The sequence below is a fragment of the Drosophila santomea genome, chromosome 3R (genome assembly GCF_016746245.2).
Source record: "Drosophila santomea strain STO CAGO 1482 chromosome 3R, Prin_Dsan_1.1, whole genome shotgun sequence".
Lineage (NCBI taxonomy): Eukaryota > Metazoa > Arthropoda > Insecta > Diptera > Drosophilidae > Drosophila > Drosophila santomea.
In genome coordinates this window covers 23977344-23998894 of record NC_053019.2, presented here as the reverse complement: position 1 = coordinate 23998894, position 21551 = coordinate 23977344, and the positions used below count along the sequence as shown (strand labels likewise).

Genomic DNA, 21551 nt, shown 5'->3' with positions numbered 1-21551 from the left:
GCTTTTAATTATTGTATTGCACATATTCTGATAGGCGGGAGGGCCTCGGTATTTCGAAACAATAAACTCCGGTCACACTGCAAAATGCTTATGGTGATGTGTTAAAAACAGAAATTTTGAATACAATTTACTGATCGAGGAAGATGAACTACAATCCAAATCCGGGTATGCGGAACCGTAAGTGGGAGAACTGTAAGGATCAGGCTACGCAAGCAAGTATACCCGAAGGATGTCCGGTGCAGCCACTCCGGAATTTCCCCAGCCGCCGACCGACCGGAATCGGAATCCGGAGTGCTGTCACTGTTTACGTTACACGTTACCCCGTTTTGTGCGCCGCTCCTGGCTTCCACTGCATCCTATCTCCCAGTTTCTATGCCTGCCCTGCGTTTCCGTTCCGTGCTGCGTGTGTAGCTTGAGTGCCTGTGTTCCCCGCTTCCCAATTGTCTCGTATTGATCCTCCGGCACTAACTAATGGTTGCTCTGTCCCAAAATAGCCTCAGCTGCCGGTCGCCCAAGGCCACCGAAGCGTGTCAGTGATGTTAATGCCATGGGACCCTCGGCTCCGATGATGGGCGGTGGCGCCACCTTCATGGCCCCGCCCTCGGCCCCCGGTATACTGGATCCCAATATGTACGGAGCACCTGCTCCGGCGCCGGTCAACAGCTATGGCTTCGATCCCAATCTCGGCCAGCCTTCGCAGCACATGCAGCAGCCACCACAACAGCAGCCCGGATTCGGATATGGAGCACCACCCGCTCAACAGGCGGCTGCTCCACCCGCCTATGGAATAGGAGGACCTCAGCCTGGAGCACCACCAAGTGGACAGTACCCACAGTTCGCCATGTTCCAGCAGCCCATCGTGCAAGACATGGCCATGCAGTATGGTCAAAAGCTAGCGGATCAGGGCAAGCAGATCATGGAGAATCAGTTCGAGAAGTGGGTGCCCGTAGCCAAGCTCAAGTACTACTTCGCTGTGGACAACGCCTACGTGGGCAGGAAGTTGCGCCTTCTCTTTTTCCCCTATATCCATAAGGTAAGTGGTGAAACACAATCGAAGAAACCATATAACTTACATTCCCCTTTCAGGACTGGTCTCTGCGTTACGACCAAGAACACCCAGTGCAACCACGATATGACGTTAATGCCCCGGATCTCTATCTGCCCACGATGGGCTACATCACATACGTGATCGTAGCGGGTTTGTTGCTGGGCATGCAAAAGCGATTTTCGCCGGAACAGCTTGGCATTCAGGCCTCTAGCGCGATGGCATATAGCATTTTCGAATTGGTCATTTACTCCATAGCTCTGTACGTAATGAATGTGAAGACGAGTCTGAAGACTTTGGATCTGTTGGCTTTTACTGGCTATAAGTACGTTAATATAGTGGTCTGCCTGATGGTTAGCACGCTATTCTTTAAGTCTGGATATTATATTGCGCTGGCGTACACCAGTTTTTCCTTCGGCTTCTTCTTGGTAAGTTTGCTATTGCTATTCATTTGTACAGCAATCAAGTATGCCACCCCTTTTCTTTAGCTCCGTACTTTGCGGACGAAACTGCTGCAGGACAACTCCCCGGCTGCGCCCAGTGGAGCCATCAACTACGATCCGTATGGAAATCCACAGCAATTTGACTACAGCGGCGGGAAAAAGCGGAAACTCTACTTCCTGTTCATGGTCGTCGCGGGACAGGCGCTATTTGCCTTCCTGCTCTCCAAGCACTTGTATCTGCCAGAGGCGGAGGTGCTGGCGGTGCCGAAGACCTTCTAACCCAAAGGCTTGATAGGTTAATTTGCATACTCCTTGAGTTTATCGGGGCCAGGATGCCCACTCACATGCCGAACGGTTCCGGAGCCAAGGCATTGTCATTTGCAGCATGAAGTTTGTGGTTGTCTCATCTGAGATTCGAGCGAGAGAAGCATATTTTTGTTAGAAACAAACACATTTTATAAATAAATACCAGCTATGAAAACTAATTTTTTATATAATTTTATTGAAATTTTAGTCTCTTTTTACTGTAACGTGTTGTTGGTTGGTTTTGCTTGCTCGGCTCATTGTTAACTTATTGGCTAACATCGCAAATTGCCGATTCTTTCTCCTGGTTCGTTATAAAATATATGTGTGAAATGTTTGTTGTGGTTCGGGTTTCAGATTTCAGATTTCAAATTTCCGATCACCGATTTCCGGTTCCTGTCTGCATTTAGTCTAATTTGTTCGGTTGTCGTCTTCTGCGTCTGCATGCTAAAACGTTGCACTCGGCTTGCATCAAAAAATAAAAGGCATACGAATCCATAGTAATAGTAATGATAACAGTTCCTACTTTAGGTTAGTTCGTGAGTTTACATAGATAGTTCGTCGTTGGTTAGTTTGGGGCCTCGACTGCAACTCAGTACATAGCACAATGTGAAAAAACGTCCACTTCTCATTCCTCTATTTGATTCTGTTTATTTTAGTTCGCTAATGCAGTTCGCTTCCTTCTTCGTTCTTTTGCTTTATTTATCGTGTGTAGTGTAGGCTAGCACTTAGTAAATAGTTATAAACATGCTTTGCTTTGTTTTCAACAAATTCCACGTACTAAAAAAATAATACATTTACAACTAATAATTTAGATTAAACATATACGTTTGTTCTGTTGCCTGATGCTGCGTATAGATCGTAGTTATGTTGTACATAGCTATATATCGTATATATATATATATAAATATATATATGTTACGTGTGTACGGTGTGTCTGTGTGTGGTTCATAAACTCATTTAGGCTACATTTGGAATACAAAATACGCAACATAAAAACCTTTAAAACTCTTGCTCCTATCAATAAATTACCGAAATCAATCGCCTAGCTTTAACCTAGATCACCGACTGCTTCTGCTGCTTCTCCTGCTCCTGCTGCTTGACAAGATTACGCTGATAGTTGACCAAGTCCACTTTATTGAACTAAATTACCGTCCCGCCGGGCGCCGCCGTCTGTCCAGGTGACAAGTGCTGAGAGGCGTGCTATTAAAGAAGGATATATCATTATTTATTATTACCCACTGCAAGTCGAAGGATTTCATTTATGTTGGGAGAAATGTCTTACTTACCGTGGCATGACCTGGCCGCGCCCAGGTGTAGATGAATCCATCCTGGCACGCCGTCAGGAAGCAGTCCTCGCGAAAGATCAGCGCCGTTAGCCGCTCGTGGGCGATCTTCTTGCAGACAAGCGGCTCCAGCAGTGGGCACTCATCGAAACGGGGGCAGGCGGGCGTTCCGATGAGCTGCATGGGATCGAAGCTGCTTACACCTGAGCCAGAGCCCGCTCCAGATCCCGACGCATGGGCGGCCGTTGCCAATGAGGAGTGGTGCGAGGATCTGCTCAGCTTCAAAGACCCGAAACTATGCGCCGTCGAGCTGCTGCCAATGGCTCCGGCCGCACCCGAATCCAGAGTGCTCGAGTGGCCAAAGTTGGAGGAGCTGCTGTTGTTACTCTGACTGTGGTTGTTGTGTCCGCCAGTGTGGTTGTGTTGGTTGTAGCTCTTCAGCATGCTCATTGCCTTGCGGTGCTGACGATGGGCCGTGGAATGGCTTCCCTCATAGCCAGCGGCCTTCTTTTCCGAGCTGCTCAGGAAACTGAAGTTCGAGAGACGCTGCGTGAGGCTGTTGAAGGCGCTGAAGCCGCTGCCCGAGTTGGAGGACTTGTTCGAGCTGTTGGAAGTCTTGCTGTTGTATCCCGATGTAGTCTGCGACGACCTCTGTGCACTCCCGCTTCCGCCGCCTCCGTCAATGCTGTCCGACTTGGTGGCGCTGATGCAGTTGGGGAATTTGATTGAGTTGCCAGTGCCGTGGTTGCGGTTGTTCTGCTTCGTGGAGGACGCCGCTCCCGCTGCCGCTCCAGCCACCGAACCTGCGCCCGCATTCGATGAAGTCGAGGCGGGAGTGGCTGCCTCGGTGTCGCAGTCGTCGGGCGAGGATTGTGAGGATATCGTACAGTTGGCGGTTGAGAACTTGCTGGAACTGCTATTGCTGTGCTCGCCGGCACCGTTTGTTGCGCCTCCGCCCGCTGCTTCCCGTGTTGGACTACAGCTGCCCGATTCCGCTTGCTGTCCAGCCGCTTGACCAGACATGGCCACTGGTCGGATTACCTTGATGCCGTCCTCTGCTTCCGGCTCTTCATCCACACCACCGTTGAGATAGCCCCTTTCGCTGTTTGCCCGCTGCCGTATCACCAATGGATGTCGAAGCACGTCCTCCGTGATGTCCCACAGGCAGATCTGCGTATCCTGACTGACGGAGCCAAGTCTATAACTCATTAGCTTTTCCGCCGAAGAAGCGTCCGAGCGAAAGGAGGCCGAGTGTGGCCCGTTGCGGGCAGCGTGTACGGGTGTAGAGTTCCGGTCGAAACCCTCGAAGCCACCATTGGCCGTGGAATCTCCAGAGAAGCGCGCCTCTCGCGAATGGGAGTACTCGTTCATTTGATTCTCATCGTCGCTGAAGTCACCGCCATCCCAGTTTGTGTACGACGTGGTATACGGATCAAACGCTACCACAGAGACCCAGGACCGATGGCCCTGGCCGCGAGCCACTACTCGTCGCTCGTGCAGCGACCACACGGTCACCAGGTCATCCTCGCCACCCACAACAATGTACTTGCCGTCGGGGGACCAGCACACGCAGAGGAAGCCGCCAAAGTAGGAGCGTGCGATGCCAAGCAGCTCCATGGTGTCGTAGTGAAAGACGCGCAGGAAACCGTCCTGGGAAACCACCGCCAGGTGAGAGCCGCAAGGCGAGAAGCAGAACTCATTGACGCAGCAGTTGTCGGTGCTGAAGACCCACTTGAAGAGCGGGTTCCTTGTGGTCTTGGACTTGCTGGTGAGTATCGTATAGCCGTCGCCAAGCTTGAAGGGCTGATAGCTGGGCGCTGTGGCGGCGCAGGGCAGTTCCTCGTTGTACAGGTACAGGTGACCTGAGGCATGGGCGGCGAGGAACAGGTGCGGTGAGTTGGGTAGCCACTTTAGGCAGGTCACTTTGGTCTTGTCGATCAGTCGCTAAGAGAGAGACACTCAGTAATCAGTTAGCTTTTGTAATGGTAACTATCAGTTAGAACACTCACCTCCTCGTTGAAGAGCTTCCTCACTTCCCGAGGACCAACGTGCGGGGAGACCAGCTGGATTTGACCTGTAGTGAAGCCCACCAGCAGAGGCGCTCCCGTGGGCGTGGCCGTGCTCGCGTTGAAGTCGTGGCAGCTGGGATTGGTGCCCTTGTAGAACTTCTTATCGATCGGCTTGCTCATCTCCGTGCCCTGAAAGTAAGTCAACAAGAGTCACTATCATCTGTTTATGTTTATCTTGCTCGTTCTGGATTGCATTACGTTTTCCTATTATAAACCTAAAGTGAATGGTTCGCAGCTAGAAAATCTTCAAAGAGTTTAAATAAAAAAAATGTAAACCAAGTTTAAAAACATTATATAATATCTGGGGAGTACAAGATGTAGGTGGGGCTGGAAATATTTATAATTTGTAATTTAAGATGGGGGCATCATAAACTCGATGCTCTGTGTAACTAGATGCCACTGAACATGAGTGTGTATAAACAAATCACAGAAATATAAGTCATCGCAAGCATCAGAGAAACTGGAAATTGTGCTAACTCGGAATAATAATAATTTTAACGATTAAAGTTTATTGCTTATGAAATATTGATATTAATAAAAGTCAAAATATTTCCGTTTGCGCTAAGATTGGCATGGAAGATGACGTCCAGTGGGATGAAATAATATTGGAAATTAACACATTTGGAAAGCGGAGTGGAAATTAGCAGCTTGTTGGCGGAATCAGGTGGGAATAGCTCCATGCAAGCCCTGCCAAGTTCTCGCCAGCATATAACTATGGCAACAAAGAAGCCCAGCTAAAACAAATACAGAAGGAGAATCGCAAGCTGTTGCTGAACAGAATGCCAAAGAATTAGAAACAGCTGCTGGGCCGCGGAAACAAGGCAAACACAAGCGAGGCGATGAGCAATTCGTATGGGCGAAAGTCGAACCAGGATTACTCTATCGGAATGTTTATTGACTAGAATGGACTAGAATGCTATCGACTTTGGCAATTGAACAGGTGCTTGCGTTGATAATTGGTCAAAAGGCCAACCCCTTGCTGCATTCGAGGGTTCCAAACAAAAGGTAGGGTAATCCGCACGCAGGGATGAGCTGAATACGCTGCCTTCGAGCGCAATAAACATTCATAAAAACGCCAAACAAGCGAATTGATCATCAAGCGCTCGAAATGGAACAAATTAAGCTCACTGGGGGGACACTGCATGCAAATGGCAAGGTATTTTAGCCCCCGCCAATTGGCTGGTGCAATCCGCTTTGAATGCAATTGCCGGCAGCCTCTATCTCTGGTGTGATAAGCCCGCAGCACCACCCCAATCTGCGCCATGTCACGTGCTTGCGGATGGAGACGTATCTCTGGCCAACAATGTTTACCTTCTTGGCTCCCCGAAAGGAGTAAACGTAGAGATCTCGTCCGAAGTTGAAGCATATGCGATCGCCTCCCAGGACCTGGTTTGTTGCCACACCATTCTGGTCGACGACACCGCCGTTCATCATGGAGTGCATGGAAATGCCGCCACCTAGACGCGCCTCCACAGTGTTGTTCCCGGCACTGTTGCTGTTGCTGTTGTGGTTACTGTGGCTATAGTTGCTGTCACCGCCGGCGCCTCCATTGGATATTGCTGTGGTGCCTCCAGCCGCTCCTGTGGGCGACGCTCCTGGCGAGCTGCCATTCGTTGTGGTGGTGGTTCCTCCTGCTGCTCCGCCTCCTCCGGCCAGAGGTGAGCCCACGCCCCCATCCGTGCCCAGCTTGCCCTGCGCCGGACTGGGCAGGGTCACCATGGAGACGCGCACCTGCGGCGAGCTCTGGTTGCTGCTGTAGCCCACCCGGTTGGGCCGCGAGTACTCCGAGAGGGTCAGCAGGCGGTAGGTGCCCTCGCGCGTGACGAACTGCGTCTTCAGGTCGTCCTTCACACTGGCGTCCAGTTGGTTGGCCATCGCTGGTGCGGCACCTGCTCCTGCTCCACTGCTCCTCTGACGCTGCTGCTGCGCCTTCGCCTTCGCCGATCCACCAATTCCACTCGGCACTCAGCCCATGTGAATGCCAGGTGCCAGTGGTGCTAGTGGTGGCTCTGCGGGCGCTGCAGGTGCTCCTATCCAGCCACAAATAACGCTGGCTGTCGCCACTAATTAAGCGCCGTGGGGTTGGGCTTGCCCTTCGCTTGTTTTCTTGTTATAATTAGATTTAATTCCTTCACTACACCGACTTTTGTGGGGCTGTGCTTGCACTGTTGTTGTTTCTGCCGTTGGAGCTGCGTTCGCCAAGTTTTCCGAGTTTTCCGGCCACTGCGCTGGTTGCCTGCATCACGGCGTGGTGGCGGCGGGTTGAGGGTGACGGGGATCGCGGTTATCGCATCGGCCGCACGCTCGCTTTTATTCCGCACAAATTACTTAATTTATTTCTAATTTCTGATTGGGCTTAGCGATGTGAAAAAACGTCGATATTTGCCGTCGATATTTTTCGATGTTCGCGTTGATATCGATGTTAGTACCAAGAGCTTGGTAAGTGTGGATTACCAACGCTTCAGCGACTGGTCACTCTAAGCGATTTAATGCAAAGTTAAATAAATTTGAAATTAAATTTTGTTGTAACTTTTTTAAACAAATATAGAAAACAATTTAGCACCGTATGTATAACATATTTGCGATTGTTATCATTGGAAACAATTTATTACTAATGATAGCTGCCAGACTGACAAAAATAGATTACAATCAATGGTGCCAGGCGGCGGTAATGATGGGCAGCACTGAAGAGTGTGGCGCGTAATTTGAATTTGTAGAATATCTAAATTAAATTTGTTTTTGGAGTAATTAAGAAAATAATAATGTTTTCTTAACTTTAATTTAAAAGTATTTAGTTATATGGGTTTAAACTTTAATATTGTTCATTTGTAAATGGCTTTCCTGTTATCTATTTTCCTTCTTGACCTTTTCCCATTATTTGGTTTTTCTGCACCATCAATGGACAACCAACGAAATAAACAACGTTCGACAGAAACCAGTGACTTGCGTTATTTTAGAAACTGCCATTGTGTGTGTGTGTGGTGTTAGCCGGAAATGCATTTGGCATGTCCTGCGAAATTGGCCAGTGAAGAAGAAGAATGAAGCTGCTGTTTTGCCGCCCTTTCGCCTTTTACTCGCTCCCATTTTCTTGTTACTTTGCACTGCCAATTGCATTGAAGTTCCCAGCTAAATCTCGTTTGGGACACATGTCTTTTGTCTTGGCATTGTCACCCAAGGAATTCCCCCCACATCAGCTTACGAGTAGTCTGACCAAGTGGAATGGGCAAACAAGCGACGACCTCGAGCAGCGCATCGAACTCGAATCAATCAAGAGCGATTGATAAGAATGGCCACTTGAAGGGCTGGAGTGTTCGTATAAAAAGCATCTCCACCAGCCGGCTAAACACCCACTTTCACTTACACCATGCATCCGCAAGGTAAGTTTATGCCCTCGCTGTCAATTCGTAGGACTAAAGCTGATTATATCCGATTAGCCTCGTTCTTGCCACTCGCCTGCTGCCTTGTGCTGCTCCTGCTTCCGTCCGGAATCCGATCGCTGTGCAACGACAGCTTTGAGCCGGGATGCCTCAACCCGGTGGAGCTGCACATCCCCCAGCGTTATTGTATTGACCCCACCAAGTACTGGCTCTGCAACGACATCGGTTTGCAGGCCCAACTCCGTAAGTGCCAGCCCAACACCGGATTCGACCAGGACCTTAACGCCTGTGTGCCGTGGACCGCATGGGAGTGGAAGCCGTGTCAGGAACCACCCAGTCGTCCTCCTGGATATGTGCCGTGTTAGGAGAGTAAGGAAGTCCAGATTTCTTGGCCATAGAAATGGGTTTGCAAAGATTTCTCACACTTCTGCTTAAAACATTAATTATAACTGGTTCACAGATTAAATTGGTCATTTTCTGATGTCGTTACTCTTCATTGTTTTTTTAGTTTTGGCTCTCAAAAAATGTTAAAGTTGGGTAAACATGTAAAATAACCAAAATAATGTAAACTCACACGTATATGGGATAATAAGCATTTGCATTTTAAATGCACGAAAACAAATTGCTTCGATGGGAATATTAAATACGTGCTAATTTATTAGTTTTCTAGGCTCAGCTATTTGTATAACAAAATACGGGGGTCATTTTGGCTGTTAAGCTTAAATAATTTGTCACGCTCTTTAACATAATTTAAGCAAATAATTTACGAAAAATAAAATACGGCGCAGCCAATTTAAAGAGACAAGAACTTAATTAGCTATTTATTTATTTTTACTTATGTCACTAGAAATGCCCGAAAAGCTGTTTGAACGTAAAATGCCAAAAATACAAATTATTTCTAGTAATGCTCTTTGCAGAGCAACCAAAGCCAATAAGGCAAGCGAAGTGATGGATGCCAAATATTTTTAGGGGCAGTATATCTCTTCATGTCCCCAAGAACCCCCTTGTGGTTTTATCTGGCCAATGTCAAGAGCACGAATCGCGAGAGCGATAAGTCGCATATCTCAGTGTCGCGAGTTGCATATCTGGATGAATCATTTTTATGAGCAGCACTCGAGGCACACTCATTTCTCTCAGTGCCCGGATGTCGGAGATTTGGCGTGTATTTTTATGGCAGCGGTGTGATGATGCGCCGATGGCCAGTTGCAATTACAGTTGCAATTGTTAACGCGCGGCTTCTGACGGCATTTAAGCGGTTTGGACTGACGTGCCACGCCCCCTTTACGGTGCTGCCGCCAAAGCATTTGTCATAAATCAATATGTGTGGAGGGCACTCGTTCTGTGCTCCCCAGTCAACTGGTGGCGACCCAATCCCTTTGCTGTCCGCTCTGTCTGGCAATAAGTTGCCATTTTGCTATTTTTGATGCACTCGCCCGTGCATTTGGTGCGAGAATTTTATTTCATTTCACAGTTGTCAGTCAAACGCTTTGTCAGGCCGCCGAGCACATCAATAAGCGGCGAAAAAATACGATTCAATTGAATTTTTATTTCTCGCTTTCGAAGCTTTCGGGCGACGTGCGTGCGAGAACCAACAAAATATTTGCATGTAAAAGAATTTTCCGCCAGCCAAACAGGGAAGCGAGCAGAAACAGAGTGAGTGCGAATCAAAGGGAGCGGGTATAAAAATTGTGAAATGAAATTTTAGCATACGTGACGTATACGCAATATATTTAATTGCATTGAAGCCCTCCTCTTTGTTTTCCATTCCGTTTAATCACGCTGCAAGTACATTTTAAAGTGAACTGACAGTGGTCGAAAAAAAATAGTAGGCCAAATAATTGGGTTTCAGCTTTTGAGTGGTCGGATGAATTTGAAATCAGTGTTCTACCTGCGTGCGCTGGCAAAATAATGTCTTGTCTTTGAAAATCTCAAAATACTCGGGGAAATGCTACAAATGCCACACGAATTAGCATAAATCACTGGGGGCAAGGACAACGGCGGCAGGAAGTGGGCATTTTGCAGGCAGCAAAGTGCCGTTCCTCCCGGTGGCTTCACTTAATGGCAGACATTAATAACCCGATTTAATTTATGGCCCAAAACTAACAAAAGCCCAATCCGCAAAACTGAGCAACAAAGGCCAAGAAGGGCGGCAACGAGGCCTTTTCCCAACACCAACACCAACTCTGACTCCAACTCCCAACTCCCAACTCCAACTGCACTGTGCAGTGCACTGTGGCAATTACTCAAGTGCGCCAGGACGAAGGACGTAATGTGGCTTAAGGCGCACTCCTCCCTCCGCGCAGCCAGGTGAAATTTGTTGGCCCCAGTCCCAAAAATGCCTTTGAGGCAGTGTTTTGAATTAATTAGCCAGCGTATCCAGGCGAGGCAACATCGTCGTTGCTCCTCCGCTTGTTTGCGGCCTGCCTCGGCTATCTCAGAAAATAATTTACAGCTGCCGTTGATGTCATGAATATGCAAGCAGTTCGGCCAGGATGGGTCGCCATCCGCCCCACCTGGCCAGTTCCAATCCAGCTCGGCTCGAGCGGAAGAAACAACAATTGGGCAAACAAACAGCGCCATAAAATGCGAGAGCAGAGTGGGTTGCTGGGGGGGATTAATACCAGATGAGCTTATCGCGACCACAGCATCACACCTCAGTTCCGCTCGATAAGATTTCGCTTAGCCGTGGCGTGTATAAAAAGCGTTCCACCGATTAGCATAGGTCAGTCCAACGAAAGCCACCCCTAGTTCAAGATGAAGTTCCTGCCTCTGTTCGCTGTGTTCCTAATCCTTGGCTGCTCCACCTACTGCAGCGGCGCTGCTGTGGCCAAGCCCACGGGTCAGCCGGGTTGCCAAACGGCCGAGGAAGTGGAGGTGGCACTATATGCCCACTTCTACCTGAAGAGCGCCTTCTGGATGTGCTCCACCCAGGGCGTTCCCGCCACCCTCGCCCAGTGTCCCATTGCCACTGCATGGTTGGATTCCGCCAAGGCCTGTGTTCCTTGGGCCCAGTGGGTGTGGTCTCCCAGTGTCCAGCCGCCCAGTCAGCCCGAAGTTGCTGCCTAGAACTGGAGATTTAGCATTCCACGCTCTTTCAAAATAAATCAAATTTAATATCCCTATCATGTGTCAAAAAGTGAAGAATGTCCGTCAAAGTCTAGTAAATGTAAAGATTTAGTTAATTTATTTGACAAATAACTTAGTTACTAACTAGCGCGCGTAAGATAAGCACAAAGAATTTGCACAGATAAATATGTTTTCTGTAATGTCAGACATTCAAATAATGGAAATTTTTACTTAATTCGTAAATAAAAATGCACACATTCCAGCAAAAGAGATAAAGAATGGGAAATATGCACTTTTTTAGCTTAATGGTTAACTGTGTTTGTGCGGGCATTAAACTAAAGCACTTAAAACAAAGTAAACACATTTGTCTCCGCACTTTTCTCTTTGTTTATTGATAATAAATTATTTATTTTAAAAAATATTTGCGTGGTGTTACGAGTGCGGAAAAACATTCCGACTTTTCTCACTTTTTTAACGCGTGCTTACAAAGTTGTAAAATATGGTTAAAAATACATTTATTTATATACAATTATGCGGCTTAAGCTTTATTTAGTTGCCCAGCTGATAAGCTTAACTTATGTGGGTCAATGGGAAAAACTTGAATATATCAGAGTGTGATTCCCAAATGTGCTTAAATTTGCGTCCTCTCACTTTCAGCCATGTCTGGTCGGGACTACAACGGAGAACCAGGCTGTCGCAGTCCCGAGGAAGTGGGGCAGAGCTACCGCCACTTCTGGGACCCCACCGCCTACTGGCACTGCGAAAGTGGGAAATCGAAGGAGGAGCAGGTGCGGGATCGGGATCGGGATCGACCCGCCCAGCTGCACCGCTGCCCGGCCAACGAGCTGTTCTACGACCGGGAGCGGCGGTGCGTGAAGTGGAAGGACTGGCAGTGGACCGAACCGCAGGATCCGCCCACAAAGCCGCGCAAATAAAACACGCCGTGCGCGCGTTTCGCATGTATTGAAACAAATTGTCGAAAATATAATTAAAAAGCGCTTTTCGATTTTTCCCGGTTGAGTGCTGCTTAATTTATGCGTGGCCCGCTGCTCGAAGGACATGGGCATGGTGGTGATGGTGGTGGTGCCAGGACATAAGCCGCTTTCGGGTGGCCGCCTCGCATGTTGATGCTGGCAGGGATTTGCTTCTGTTTTTCTGTGCCGCCATACGCCATACACCATACGTGCAACAATTACGAAATGTGCGTGCGGGTGGTGGAGTGTCCTTGGTGTCCTTTCCAATGCGGGATGGGGGCTGGAAAACGGGGCTGCCCCCTGTTTGTTTGCGCAATTTGGTAAATTGACATGATGGCAATTTCCCATGGTCGGGTCCTCGTTGAGCTGCACGGACTTAACTTCTCTCGCTAGTTTTAATAATTTTTAATTAGCTGCAGCGCAAAGCTCTCAAATGGACAAACAAAATGTGTAGCCAGCTTTGTGGCAGTTTCGGGTATTATTTCCGCCCCCCCCCCGAAATTTTCAACAGCCGGCGCCTAATGTAATTGCGAAATTTGTTGTATGCCCCAATTAAATTTGGAATCAAGCGGCGCTTAAGCGGCCAACAGCATTTAATTAATTGTATTTGAATTTAAAGCGAAAGTGTGTGTATGTGTGGGTGTGTGTGAATGTGTGCGGTCATTGGTGTTCGATCAATATTAAGCGATTCGTGTGATCCAGATTTCACTTACGTTCTTCCTGTTGCAGCTGCGGCAAAGCGGTAAGCTTTGTTTTTCCGCTTTTGTTTGGCTTTCAGCTCTGAGTGTGAGTGTGTGTTTGTGTCTTCTATACGTTCATTTTGTTTTTTGTTTGAAGCCCCACAATTTGATATACACAAATCGATTTACTTGCGCATGCAAATAACTTTATTTGCTTAGTGGGTAAGACCGGTAAGAGGGGCAGGCAGCAGCACAAAGGACTCGCACAGGACACACCAGAACCGAAGGAAAGAAAGCAAGAAGGAAAGAAAAAGGCAACCGAAACTGTTAACAAAAAGTCGACAGCCGGGCTTGGCTCAGCAGCCAAACAAATTTGCATAAATCGCAGTTGGTAGCACACAACACAGCCAACACACACGCCCGCATCCTGCCACCCAGCCACACCCATACCAATATACCAATATACATCTATGTCCTGATCCAAAGCGACACAGCCATCGACATCGCCATTGCCATCGCCATCGACACGAAGTGAAAGGCGCAAAGACTAAGTGCATGCTTAAGTGTTTTCTTTTCTATTTACGTGCCACAGCGAAGGAGTGAGCAGCAGTGTCGTTTGTTTGCTCTGTTGCGGCTTGTGTGCCAAGCCCAACCCACCCACCTAACCACCCATCCAACCATCCAGTCATCCAACCATACAACCACCTACAACCCGCTTCATATGTAAATCAAGGTAAACAGAAATCTGTTACAGCATGATACCATTACAATGACATGCAACGGACCCCGAAAACCCCCCCCTCCACCAACTCGACTGGGGCCCAAGACCACCACAGAGTAAACTAGATACTTATACACGTGTCTCATATTGACTGCGATATGTTATACAAATGAGATATTGATGCCTCACCATTACAACACGGGCCGCAACAACAACAGCACGCCGCCCATTTGGCCATTCAGCCAGCCAGACAGCGTCGTCCTCGAGTGACAGCAAACAACAGGAAGAGGATCGGGAGTAGGGGCAGGGAGTAGGAGCAGGAGGAGGAGCAGGAGCAGGAGCAGGAGCAGGAGCAGGAGCAGGAGGAGGAGCAGGAGCAGGAGCAGGAGCAGGAGGAGGAGCAGAAGCAGCAATAAATGCACGAAAAGCCGCCGTAATGGAGAGCCAGGTCTCAAAGTTGGTTGTTTAACCCATTAGATTACCGCTGAAACTTATAATAACTAGCAACGCTATGATTATAAATATAACGCTTGGAAGTTTCACAATCAAAAATCTTTATACCAAGAAAGACTCTGCCAAAAACCTAACTTATTTAAACCCCTTAGGCTTTAAAGGGTTAACTAGCGGCTTGCATCGATATGCTGCAACTGGTTAGCCGCCCATCAAAAGGTACCGCCTTACGTAACCAGATGCGGCCAACTCCAGGGAGATGGCCACATAGGAAGAGGGAACAGAGAAAAGAGAAAGGCTTTCTATGTGCGTGTCCAATCGCAAAGCAATCGAATCACACGGAGATACGGAAAATGGAAAGCGGCAAAGCTGGGGGATAGAAAATAGAGAAAATGCACAGAAAACAAGCAAAAAAAAACGGAGTAATTAGAAATTGAAGACCAAGAGTGGAAAAACGTAGTTCTGATGATGACTTTATGCTCCTTAATAGCAAACCATATCCTTGGGCACTCTATCTTTGGCATTCAAAAACGGCCATAAGCAAGAATCACAACTTGGTTCTATTGTAGGCAACCATAAATGTAATTGATGTCATGGAAAACTTGAATATGATTTTTGTGCAGTCAGCGAAGAAAATGCAATTACCATTTGCGCGAAACCAATTTTGCAGATCAATATCGCCAAAAACAACTTTAGTCCTGTGTAAAGGACTAGTTCCAACCCCAAATCAGCGATTACGAATCGAGGTGAATCGGGCAAAATGCAATAACTGAATACAAATTTGAAATGTGGCGGAAATTGAAATCGAAGGCGTTGAAGTGATTTCGTCTCGCAAAAATTCAATTGGAACGGCAACAGCAACAATCGAGCAAAAGCACCGCAGCAAATGTCTTGCACAACAACAATAACATTAACAACAACAGTTCGGTGGCACTTGAGCACCATCCTGCTGAGCCACCATTTCCATTCACGCAGGTCCTGGCAGCTCCTAGCAGCTCCTAGCAGCTCCTGCGAGGTCCTTATGGTGGCAAGGCTTCTGGTTACGCGGTTATTTGCCCTCCTCTCACATCCTTTCACCCTGTGTACTGTGTGCTGGGTGCACAATTTTTCCGCTGCATGCAATTTTAATGCGATTTTGGATTTGATTTGTAACCGAAAAATAAGCCACACACAAACTTTTCCCTCTCGAAAGTGGTGCTGCGGTGGTTGCCATTGCCATTGCTGTTGTTGCTGGCTGGCAACTTCGAGTTGTGGTTGCATTGTAGTCGTTGTCGTTGTCGCTGCTCCTGTTCCTGTTCCTGTTCCCCCTGTTGTTGCTCCGGTTGTTAAGTGCAAATATAAATTCAACGGCAGCGGCAAAAAGGGAGAGGGGCCGAAAGGGGGGAGGGTTGGCACCCTGCTGGGAGCTGTGAGCTGGGGTCAAATATTTATTTGTTGCCGCGCACAAATTTTATGCTGCATACTTTCATGCGCCGCTGCAGCGGCGGCAGCACAATGTGGCACAAGTCACCAGCACCCAACACCACCCAGTAGCCCAGAACCCACTCTCCTTGCCACTGGCAGTGGCACAGTGGAAGCGAGGCGCATAAAACCTTCCGCTGCCATTCAAGTGGAAAAGTTTAAGCCAACTTTTCCAGCCCAAAAGCACCCATACCATTTGCCGTTCGCCAGCAATTCAGCTATTCAAGCGCGAAAATGCGCGCACTGAAAAATCATTCAACGGAAGCCGCAGAAGGGGGTGCAAATTGAAGGAAGTCGGGGGCTGCCCATTGACTGTGACTGTCACCACAGAGGCCTGCGACTCCAAAAATGCCAATTATGCCCATTCGACGGAAAATGACTTGTACAATGGCCAACTGAACGGAAGTAAGCGGTGCAAAAAGTCGAAAAGAAAACTACGAGCGCATTGCGTATGCGCCCTGTTGTCGACTTAATTTATGCGAGCCAGCGCAGCAAACTTAATTAATGTAACAACACGTCAGCCAGGGGTCAGAGTTCACAGGCCGCTGGCGGCTGAAGAGCGGCGAATAGTGGCCACAAAACAATTGTAAACTCAATTAAATCCAAGCACCACTGCGGCACTGGCTCTGTGCAACAAGACGGACTCTAAACTACAGGCCCGAGTTCTCAGCTCGAAAACTACAGAAGGCATTCTATTTTTCAACAGGCAAAATAATAAAGTGTACTTAATAACAAATTTAAAAATATACCACCTTTGTAAAATGTTTATAATAAAAATCAAATAAATAGAAAGATGTCTGTATTATTGTTAATTATTTAGTTAAAGATATATAAATAGTTAGTAAGCGATCAAATTAATATTTCTCCGAGTGTGAACCCTCTTGTGTTGGAGCTATTCTCCCTGGGTATGCTGATAACATACGACAGTTGTGACTTTAAAAATCCCTTCTCGCAATTTTTGCGCAAAACTTGTGCAGGATTAATGGTCCGAACGGCCCAGGCATCCATGCAATTAAAATGCAACAACAGCGGCAGTGGCAGGAGCAGCTGAGGCAGTTGGAGGAGCTGAAGCAGCTGGAGGCAGCAGCAGCAGCAGGAATCTAGGATGTGGTGGCAGCAACAGCTGCCGGCGGAAATGGAGCAGAAAGATTGCTCTGACTTTGGAGCGTTTGAAAACTCGCATGTGTGACGGCCGGAGTCCGGAGATAGCCACGCCATTTTAAAGTGGCTGCTGGCGAGGCAGCAAAACGAGCAGCAATGAGAGAGAGGTGCCGGGTGGAGGGCAGTTTCCACACTAGTTAGTGCTCCCCATGGGAGGATGGCTATGCTGCGGCACAGCATTGTCCGCATCCACACACACACACACACACACACACACACACAGAGGCTCCTCTTTCTGGATTCGCCATCATTGTACGGTTTTTGCCCGCAACGGCCAAAGACAAATAATGCAATTTCCTGACTAACTCATTTTGGGTGGTTGAGCAGCAGGAGGTTCCCCATTCCGGACTACATGCAACCGACTGTAGTTCCGTGTCAGTGACACTTGGCCCGCGCTGCCTGCCCACTCAGACATTTATTACCTAGTCGGGGATGTGCAATCGCTGCGAGTGATCAAAGGGCTGGGAGTTGGCGTTCTCATGGCGGAAAAACAACACGAAGAGCAAGGAACAAAAGCTGGTGGATGGATCACTTGGAAACCCACTAGATCTGCTTTCTGCTTTCTGCTTTCAGCGTTCACGTGACTCCCTTTGGGGCATCTGACGCAATCATTGGCAACTTTTGGTTTCATGTTGCACCACTTCGCACACACCACACACCATACAGCACACAGCACACAGCACAAGATTAATGCGGTTCGGCATCGAACTTTAAACTCATTTTTAGCCCCGGCGAGTAGAACTGCCACCAAGGACCTCTCGCCAGACGAACATGTGTTCGGGAAACCAGGAGCATGTCCTGCAGTTGGTCCTTGCTCCTTGCTCCTTTTCACTGGCCCCTGTAATTTGTCCCCCACTCGACGCCGTTTGTTTTGCGCCAAAGTTTGCGGCGACAATTGTTTAGCGCTGCGACAGCAGCCAACACAAACTCACAATCCCAATCTCGCACACATGCGATTGGAATTTTCTTGAAAATGTTTGTCGCTTTCCCAACGCCCTGTAATTTTTGCTCTTCGCGAGGGGAAAGTCAAGATTTATGCCATAGCATACCAAACTGTATGGGAGCCCGGAAATGTCGCAGCAGTTCAATTTGGGGGTTTCAATATGTGTCACCGCTTATCATATCAGCGCCACTCGATCGCCGCTCATTTATCAATTATTTTCCAATCAATTTAAAGTTAATAACATTTCAATTCGGACACTTTTAATCGCGGCAAGTGGATAGCGCTGGAAGAACTATAATTAAAACGCCATGCTGGTGATATATCAGTCATCGACGCAGTTGCGCAACGTGCGCCACTGGGACCACGCGAAGCATCCCAGGTAGCCATCCTGGTCGACGAACGCCTTGCCATCCGGACACGGCAGCTCCGTGGCACCATCGCTGGTGCACAGATAGAAGCTGGACACATCGTCGGCGGCCTGGGGCCGCAAATTGCTGTCTCCGGTGCAGTCGGGCACCTTGATGTCCAGGTTCACGCAGGAGGGCTTCATCAGGTCGGAGGGCAGGCAGCCGCAGATGGTGGCGTTGTTTACGAAATAGTATCCCGAATCGCACTCGTCGGTGATCACCTGGCCGTCCAGGCAGAAGTAGAACTTCCTAATGTCCTCGCCGCCCCACAGCTCGTCCTCCGACTGGCAAACTTCGGTGGCATTGCTGGCACTGCCCACGGAGGCGGCGTAGCACAGAGCCAGGAGGCCAAAGAATATGATGAGTCCTGCGAATATCCAAGTGATTAATAGTAATAGTGATTAAGATTATCATGTTCATAATTCTGGTAAATATGCTTTAAATGTATTTGTAAATATTCGATGAGTTTCACTTTACGCCAGTCACAACAGTTGAGTAGATTATTTCTAAGGATGTGCTTACCTTTCAGCATGGTGAATCCTTTATCAGCTTCTTTTCGATTCAAAAATGTAACGCAGACTAAACGATTGGATGGCCACCGAGTGGCTTTTTATAACATTCTATCCAATCGGGCAACTTATCGGGACGGGACCATATCATTGGCATTGCCATTGACTTGTTGACACTTCCGATGATGAACGTTCTGCGAGGCCTGTTTTCTGTGTTCTGTTTTGGCTTCTGGTCTTGGCCACATCGCTTATCTCGGGTGTTTTTCTTATGCAGATAATGGCGAACTCTTGGCTTAATTTGCTGTACTGCCTTTGACAGATACCACGTCTCAAGTGGTTGGCGATGAGCAGTTCCTGGAATCCAAAGTAACTTTGATTTTGGTGTGACATGGTGTCTGGGTGCCAAATGTTGGTTTCTCAGTGTCACCTGGTGCGCTGCTCACGTCTGGGAAACTTTTAATTGAATTCCCTGCCAGTGGAAGCCAACATCGATAGCAAGCCTATTGGAATTTATGTCGATTATATTGTCAACTTTGGCAGAACTCCACGAAGTTTGCCTATTTAAACTTGGGGCTCGCGTAAATAGAGTGCAAAAAGTGGAGAAGCGAGTAAGGAAGTAAGGAAGTTGAATTGACAACGTGACTCAACAACAAAAACGTCTAAGAAGTTTTTCCTTTTTTTTTTTTTTTTTTTTTTGTTTCAGCAGGTTATGGGCTTCGTGTCCTGGCCGCAAAGTGACTTCTTAGCCGGCGGCAGCTGTGGCAGCTCCTTCATTTGGGCGCTCTAAGCCAAATCAATTAGAACTTTTGACAGCAGCTGGGCCTGCGACTGAATACTGAATACTACCGAAGCCATTCGAAAATGCTCCATTATCTCTTCGCCCAGTGGAGCGTAATTAAATTTTCAACTGATTTCTGCAGCAATAATTTCCAATTTGGCTTCATTTGAAAGGCAATTAATGTCTCTGCTATCGCTTAGATAAGCGATGTGCATGTGTGTGTTTCGGTACTCTCCCCGTTTTCGGTAGTCCAAAACTGTAATGGCACTCTGATTCATTCGGCCAAGTTAGCAAAGAGAATTTCTAACAATCGAACGATGAGAGTAGGACATTTTTTTGGCCAGCTCCTGATTGAAATCTTCTTCTCTCGTGCCATTAATTTCCAGAACTTATCGACCGAGAGCAAACAACTTTAAACCAGTCCGTCTTATCTAATCAGCAAAACGCTGCCAAAAGAGAGCGACGACGTCACTTTCAACCAAAATATATAAAAAAAAATGCCCGAAAAACTCGATGCCCGGTGCCCCATGCCCGATGAAAAATGACTGTAAAAATAGCTGGCGATAAGGTCTGCAGGGAACATGGAAAGTCATTGCAATGAGCATGGCTATAAAAGCGAAAGACAATGGCGACGACATCAATCAGTCGAGTCGAGTTTTTCACCAGCGAGCAACACACATAAATTTATTAACGAACCCAGCTTATGGCCAAATGATGAGAAGTGTGTGAAAAAAAAGAATATCTGAATTTACCCGCCAACTGCAGTTTGCAGTCCAAAATAATAATAAAAAAAAAACAGGGAAAAGAAACAAAAGGAAAAATCAGACATTCGGACAGTGAGCGAACGGGGGAACGTTGTGTGTCATAATAATAAATGCTCCGTTGGCGGTTCGTGATGAAATTATTTATGAAAAATAAATGGAGCTACTCCCCCTGGATGCTGCTCCCGATCCTCATCCTGGCCATGCTGCAGCTGCAGCTGCAGGAGTGTATGGCTGCCAGCGCCGCCAACCCGGACACAACCACGAATGCAACATGCAGACATGCCACGGACATGTGGGGAGATCCGGATCCCAACAAATTCTACGTGTGCTCCGATGGCGGACAACCGCTGCAGCTGGAGTGTCCGCCGGGTCGGGGATTTTTCAGCGGTCTCGGTTATCTGGGCTGTTTGCCCTACGGCCACTGGCCAGCCTGCCGGCCCACCGAGGAGCAGGTGGCCGCCCAGTTGTCAGCTGGCTGTGACAGCACTACCACCGGCCATGTGCCATCGCCCTGGGCATCGCCGGATCCCAATCGATTCTACATGTGCCCCAGCACAGATGCCACACCTCTGCTGCTCAACTGCGCCGCCGGCCGAGGATTCGTGGCCAGTTCGGAGATGGTGGGCTGTGCGGACTGGTCGCAGTGGCGTCGCCAGATGGAGTGCGAGGCGTACTACTGATGCTGTGGGAAAACCATGTACTCGCTATATCAATAATCACATCAATACCCCAAACTCGAATATTCATTAACTTATTGGTTAGTCATGCTGCGCCATTTCACTCACTAGTTCTATCTGTAAATAAAGTAAAAAGTTTCTTACTGATGTGGGTGTTTATTGCTGACTGATAGACTTGTTCAAAACACTGATACTGATAGGCGAAACAATTGATTGATAATGAAATCGATGCCGAAAAAAATGTGTGCAAATAATTTTATTTTGCTATGTTATGCGTTTGCTTTATAAATAATTTCGATATTTTGCAATTATTTCAACAATATCCAATTGTTCTCGCATACAGTATATTTTTGGATTGACCTAATGCATTTCGATTGGCATTGCATTGTTTTGTGTCATTATATATTTAGAACACTCCGCCTGTCGGCTCATTGTTT

At 47.7% G+C, this 21551-nt stretch overlaps 7 protein-coding genes across 9 annotated transcripts; 5 read left to right on the top strand and 2 right to left on the bottom strand.

The window, feature by feature from the left end:
- The first annotated feature begins 53 nt into the window (after nt 1-53).
- LOC120451295 (protein YIF1B-A) lies at nt 54-1973 on the top strand. Of its 3 annotated transcripts, none has more exons than XM_039634851.1 (4): nt 54-165; nt 495-1033; nt 1087-1473; nt 1534-1973. In XM_039634851.1, the coding sequence occupies exons 1-4, from the start codon at nt 144-146 to the stop codon at nt 1765-1767; spliced, it is 1182 nt and encodes a 393-aa protein (XP_039490785.1). In that variant the 5' UTR covers nt 54-143; the 3' UTR covers nt 1768-1973. The 3 variants fall into 3 exon arrangements, with proteins under 3 accessions (XP_039490785.1, XP_039490782.1, XP_039490784.1); XM_039634848.1 differs by having other exon boundaries at nt 54-192; XM_039634850.2 differs by having other exon boundaries at nt 63-177.
- Nucleotides 1974-2468: 495 nt separating this feature from the next.
- Nucleotides 2469-7524, bottom strand: LOC120451294 (WD repeat-containing protein 20). The gene is made up of 4 exons (XM_039634847.2): nt 6458-7524; nt 5087-5275; nt 3081-5021; nt 2469-2994 (listed from the first exon to the last, which is right to left on the bottom strand). The coding sequence occupies exons 1-4, from the start codon at nt 7019-7021 to the stop codon at nt 2935-2937; spliced, it is 2754 nt and encodes a 917-aa protein (XP_039490781.1). The 5' UTR covers nt 7022-7524; the 3' UTR covers nt 2469-2934.
- Nucleotides 7525-8510: 986 nt separating this feature from the next.
- LOC120454303 lies at nt 8511-8888 on the top strand. The gene has a single exon (XM_039639501.1). It carries the CDS (start codon nt 8511-8513, stop codon nt 8886-8888), a length of 378 nt encoding a protein of 125 aa, XP_039495435.1.
- A 1090-nt stretch (nt 8889-9978) lies between these two features.
- Nucleotides 9979-12600, top strand: LOC120453640. The gene is made up of 2 exons (XM_039638434.2): nt 9979-10176; nt 12247-12600. The coding sequence occupies exon 2, from the start codon at nt 12249-12251 to the stop codon at nt 12522-12524; it is 276 nt and encodes a 91-aa protein (XP_039494368.1). The 5' UTR covers nt 9979-10176; nt 12247-12248; the 3' UTR covers nt 12525-12600.
- Nucleotides 11237-11857, top strand: LOC120453639. The gene has a single exon (XM_039638432.2). It carries the CDS (start codon nt 11278-11280, stop codon nt 11587-11589), a length of 312 nt encoding a protein of 103 aa, XP_039494366.1. The 5' UTR covers nt 11237-11277; the 3' UTR covers nt 11590-11857.
- Nucleotides 12601-18222: 5622 nt separating the features above from the next.
- Nucleotides 18223-19067, bottom strand: LOC120452544. The gene is made up of 2 exons (XM_039636819.1): nt 18909-19067; nt 18223-18753 (listed from the first exon to the last, which is right to left on the bottom strand). The coding sequence occupies exons 1-2, from the start codon at nt 18916-18918 to the stop codon at nt 18302-18304; spliced, it is 462 nt and encodes a 153-aa protein (XP_039492753.1). The 5' UTR covers nt 18919-19067; the 3' UTR covers nt 18223-18301.
- A 1263-nt stretch (nt 19068-20330) lies between these two features.
- On the top strand, nt 20331-21202 carry LOC120452648. Its single transcript, XM_039636966.1, has one exon. The coding sequence runs from the start codon at nt 20548-20550 to the stop codon at nt 21115-21117; it is 570 nt and encodes a 189-aa protein (XP_039492900.1). The 5' UTR covers nt 20331-20547; the 3' UTR covers nt 21118-21202.
- The last annotated feature ends 349 nt before the right edge of the window (nt 21203-21551 follow it).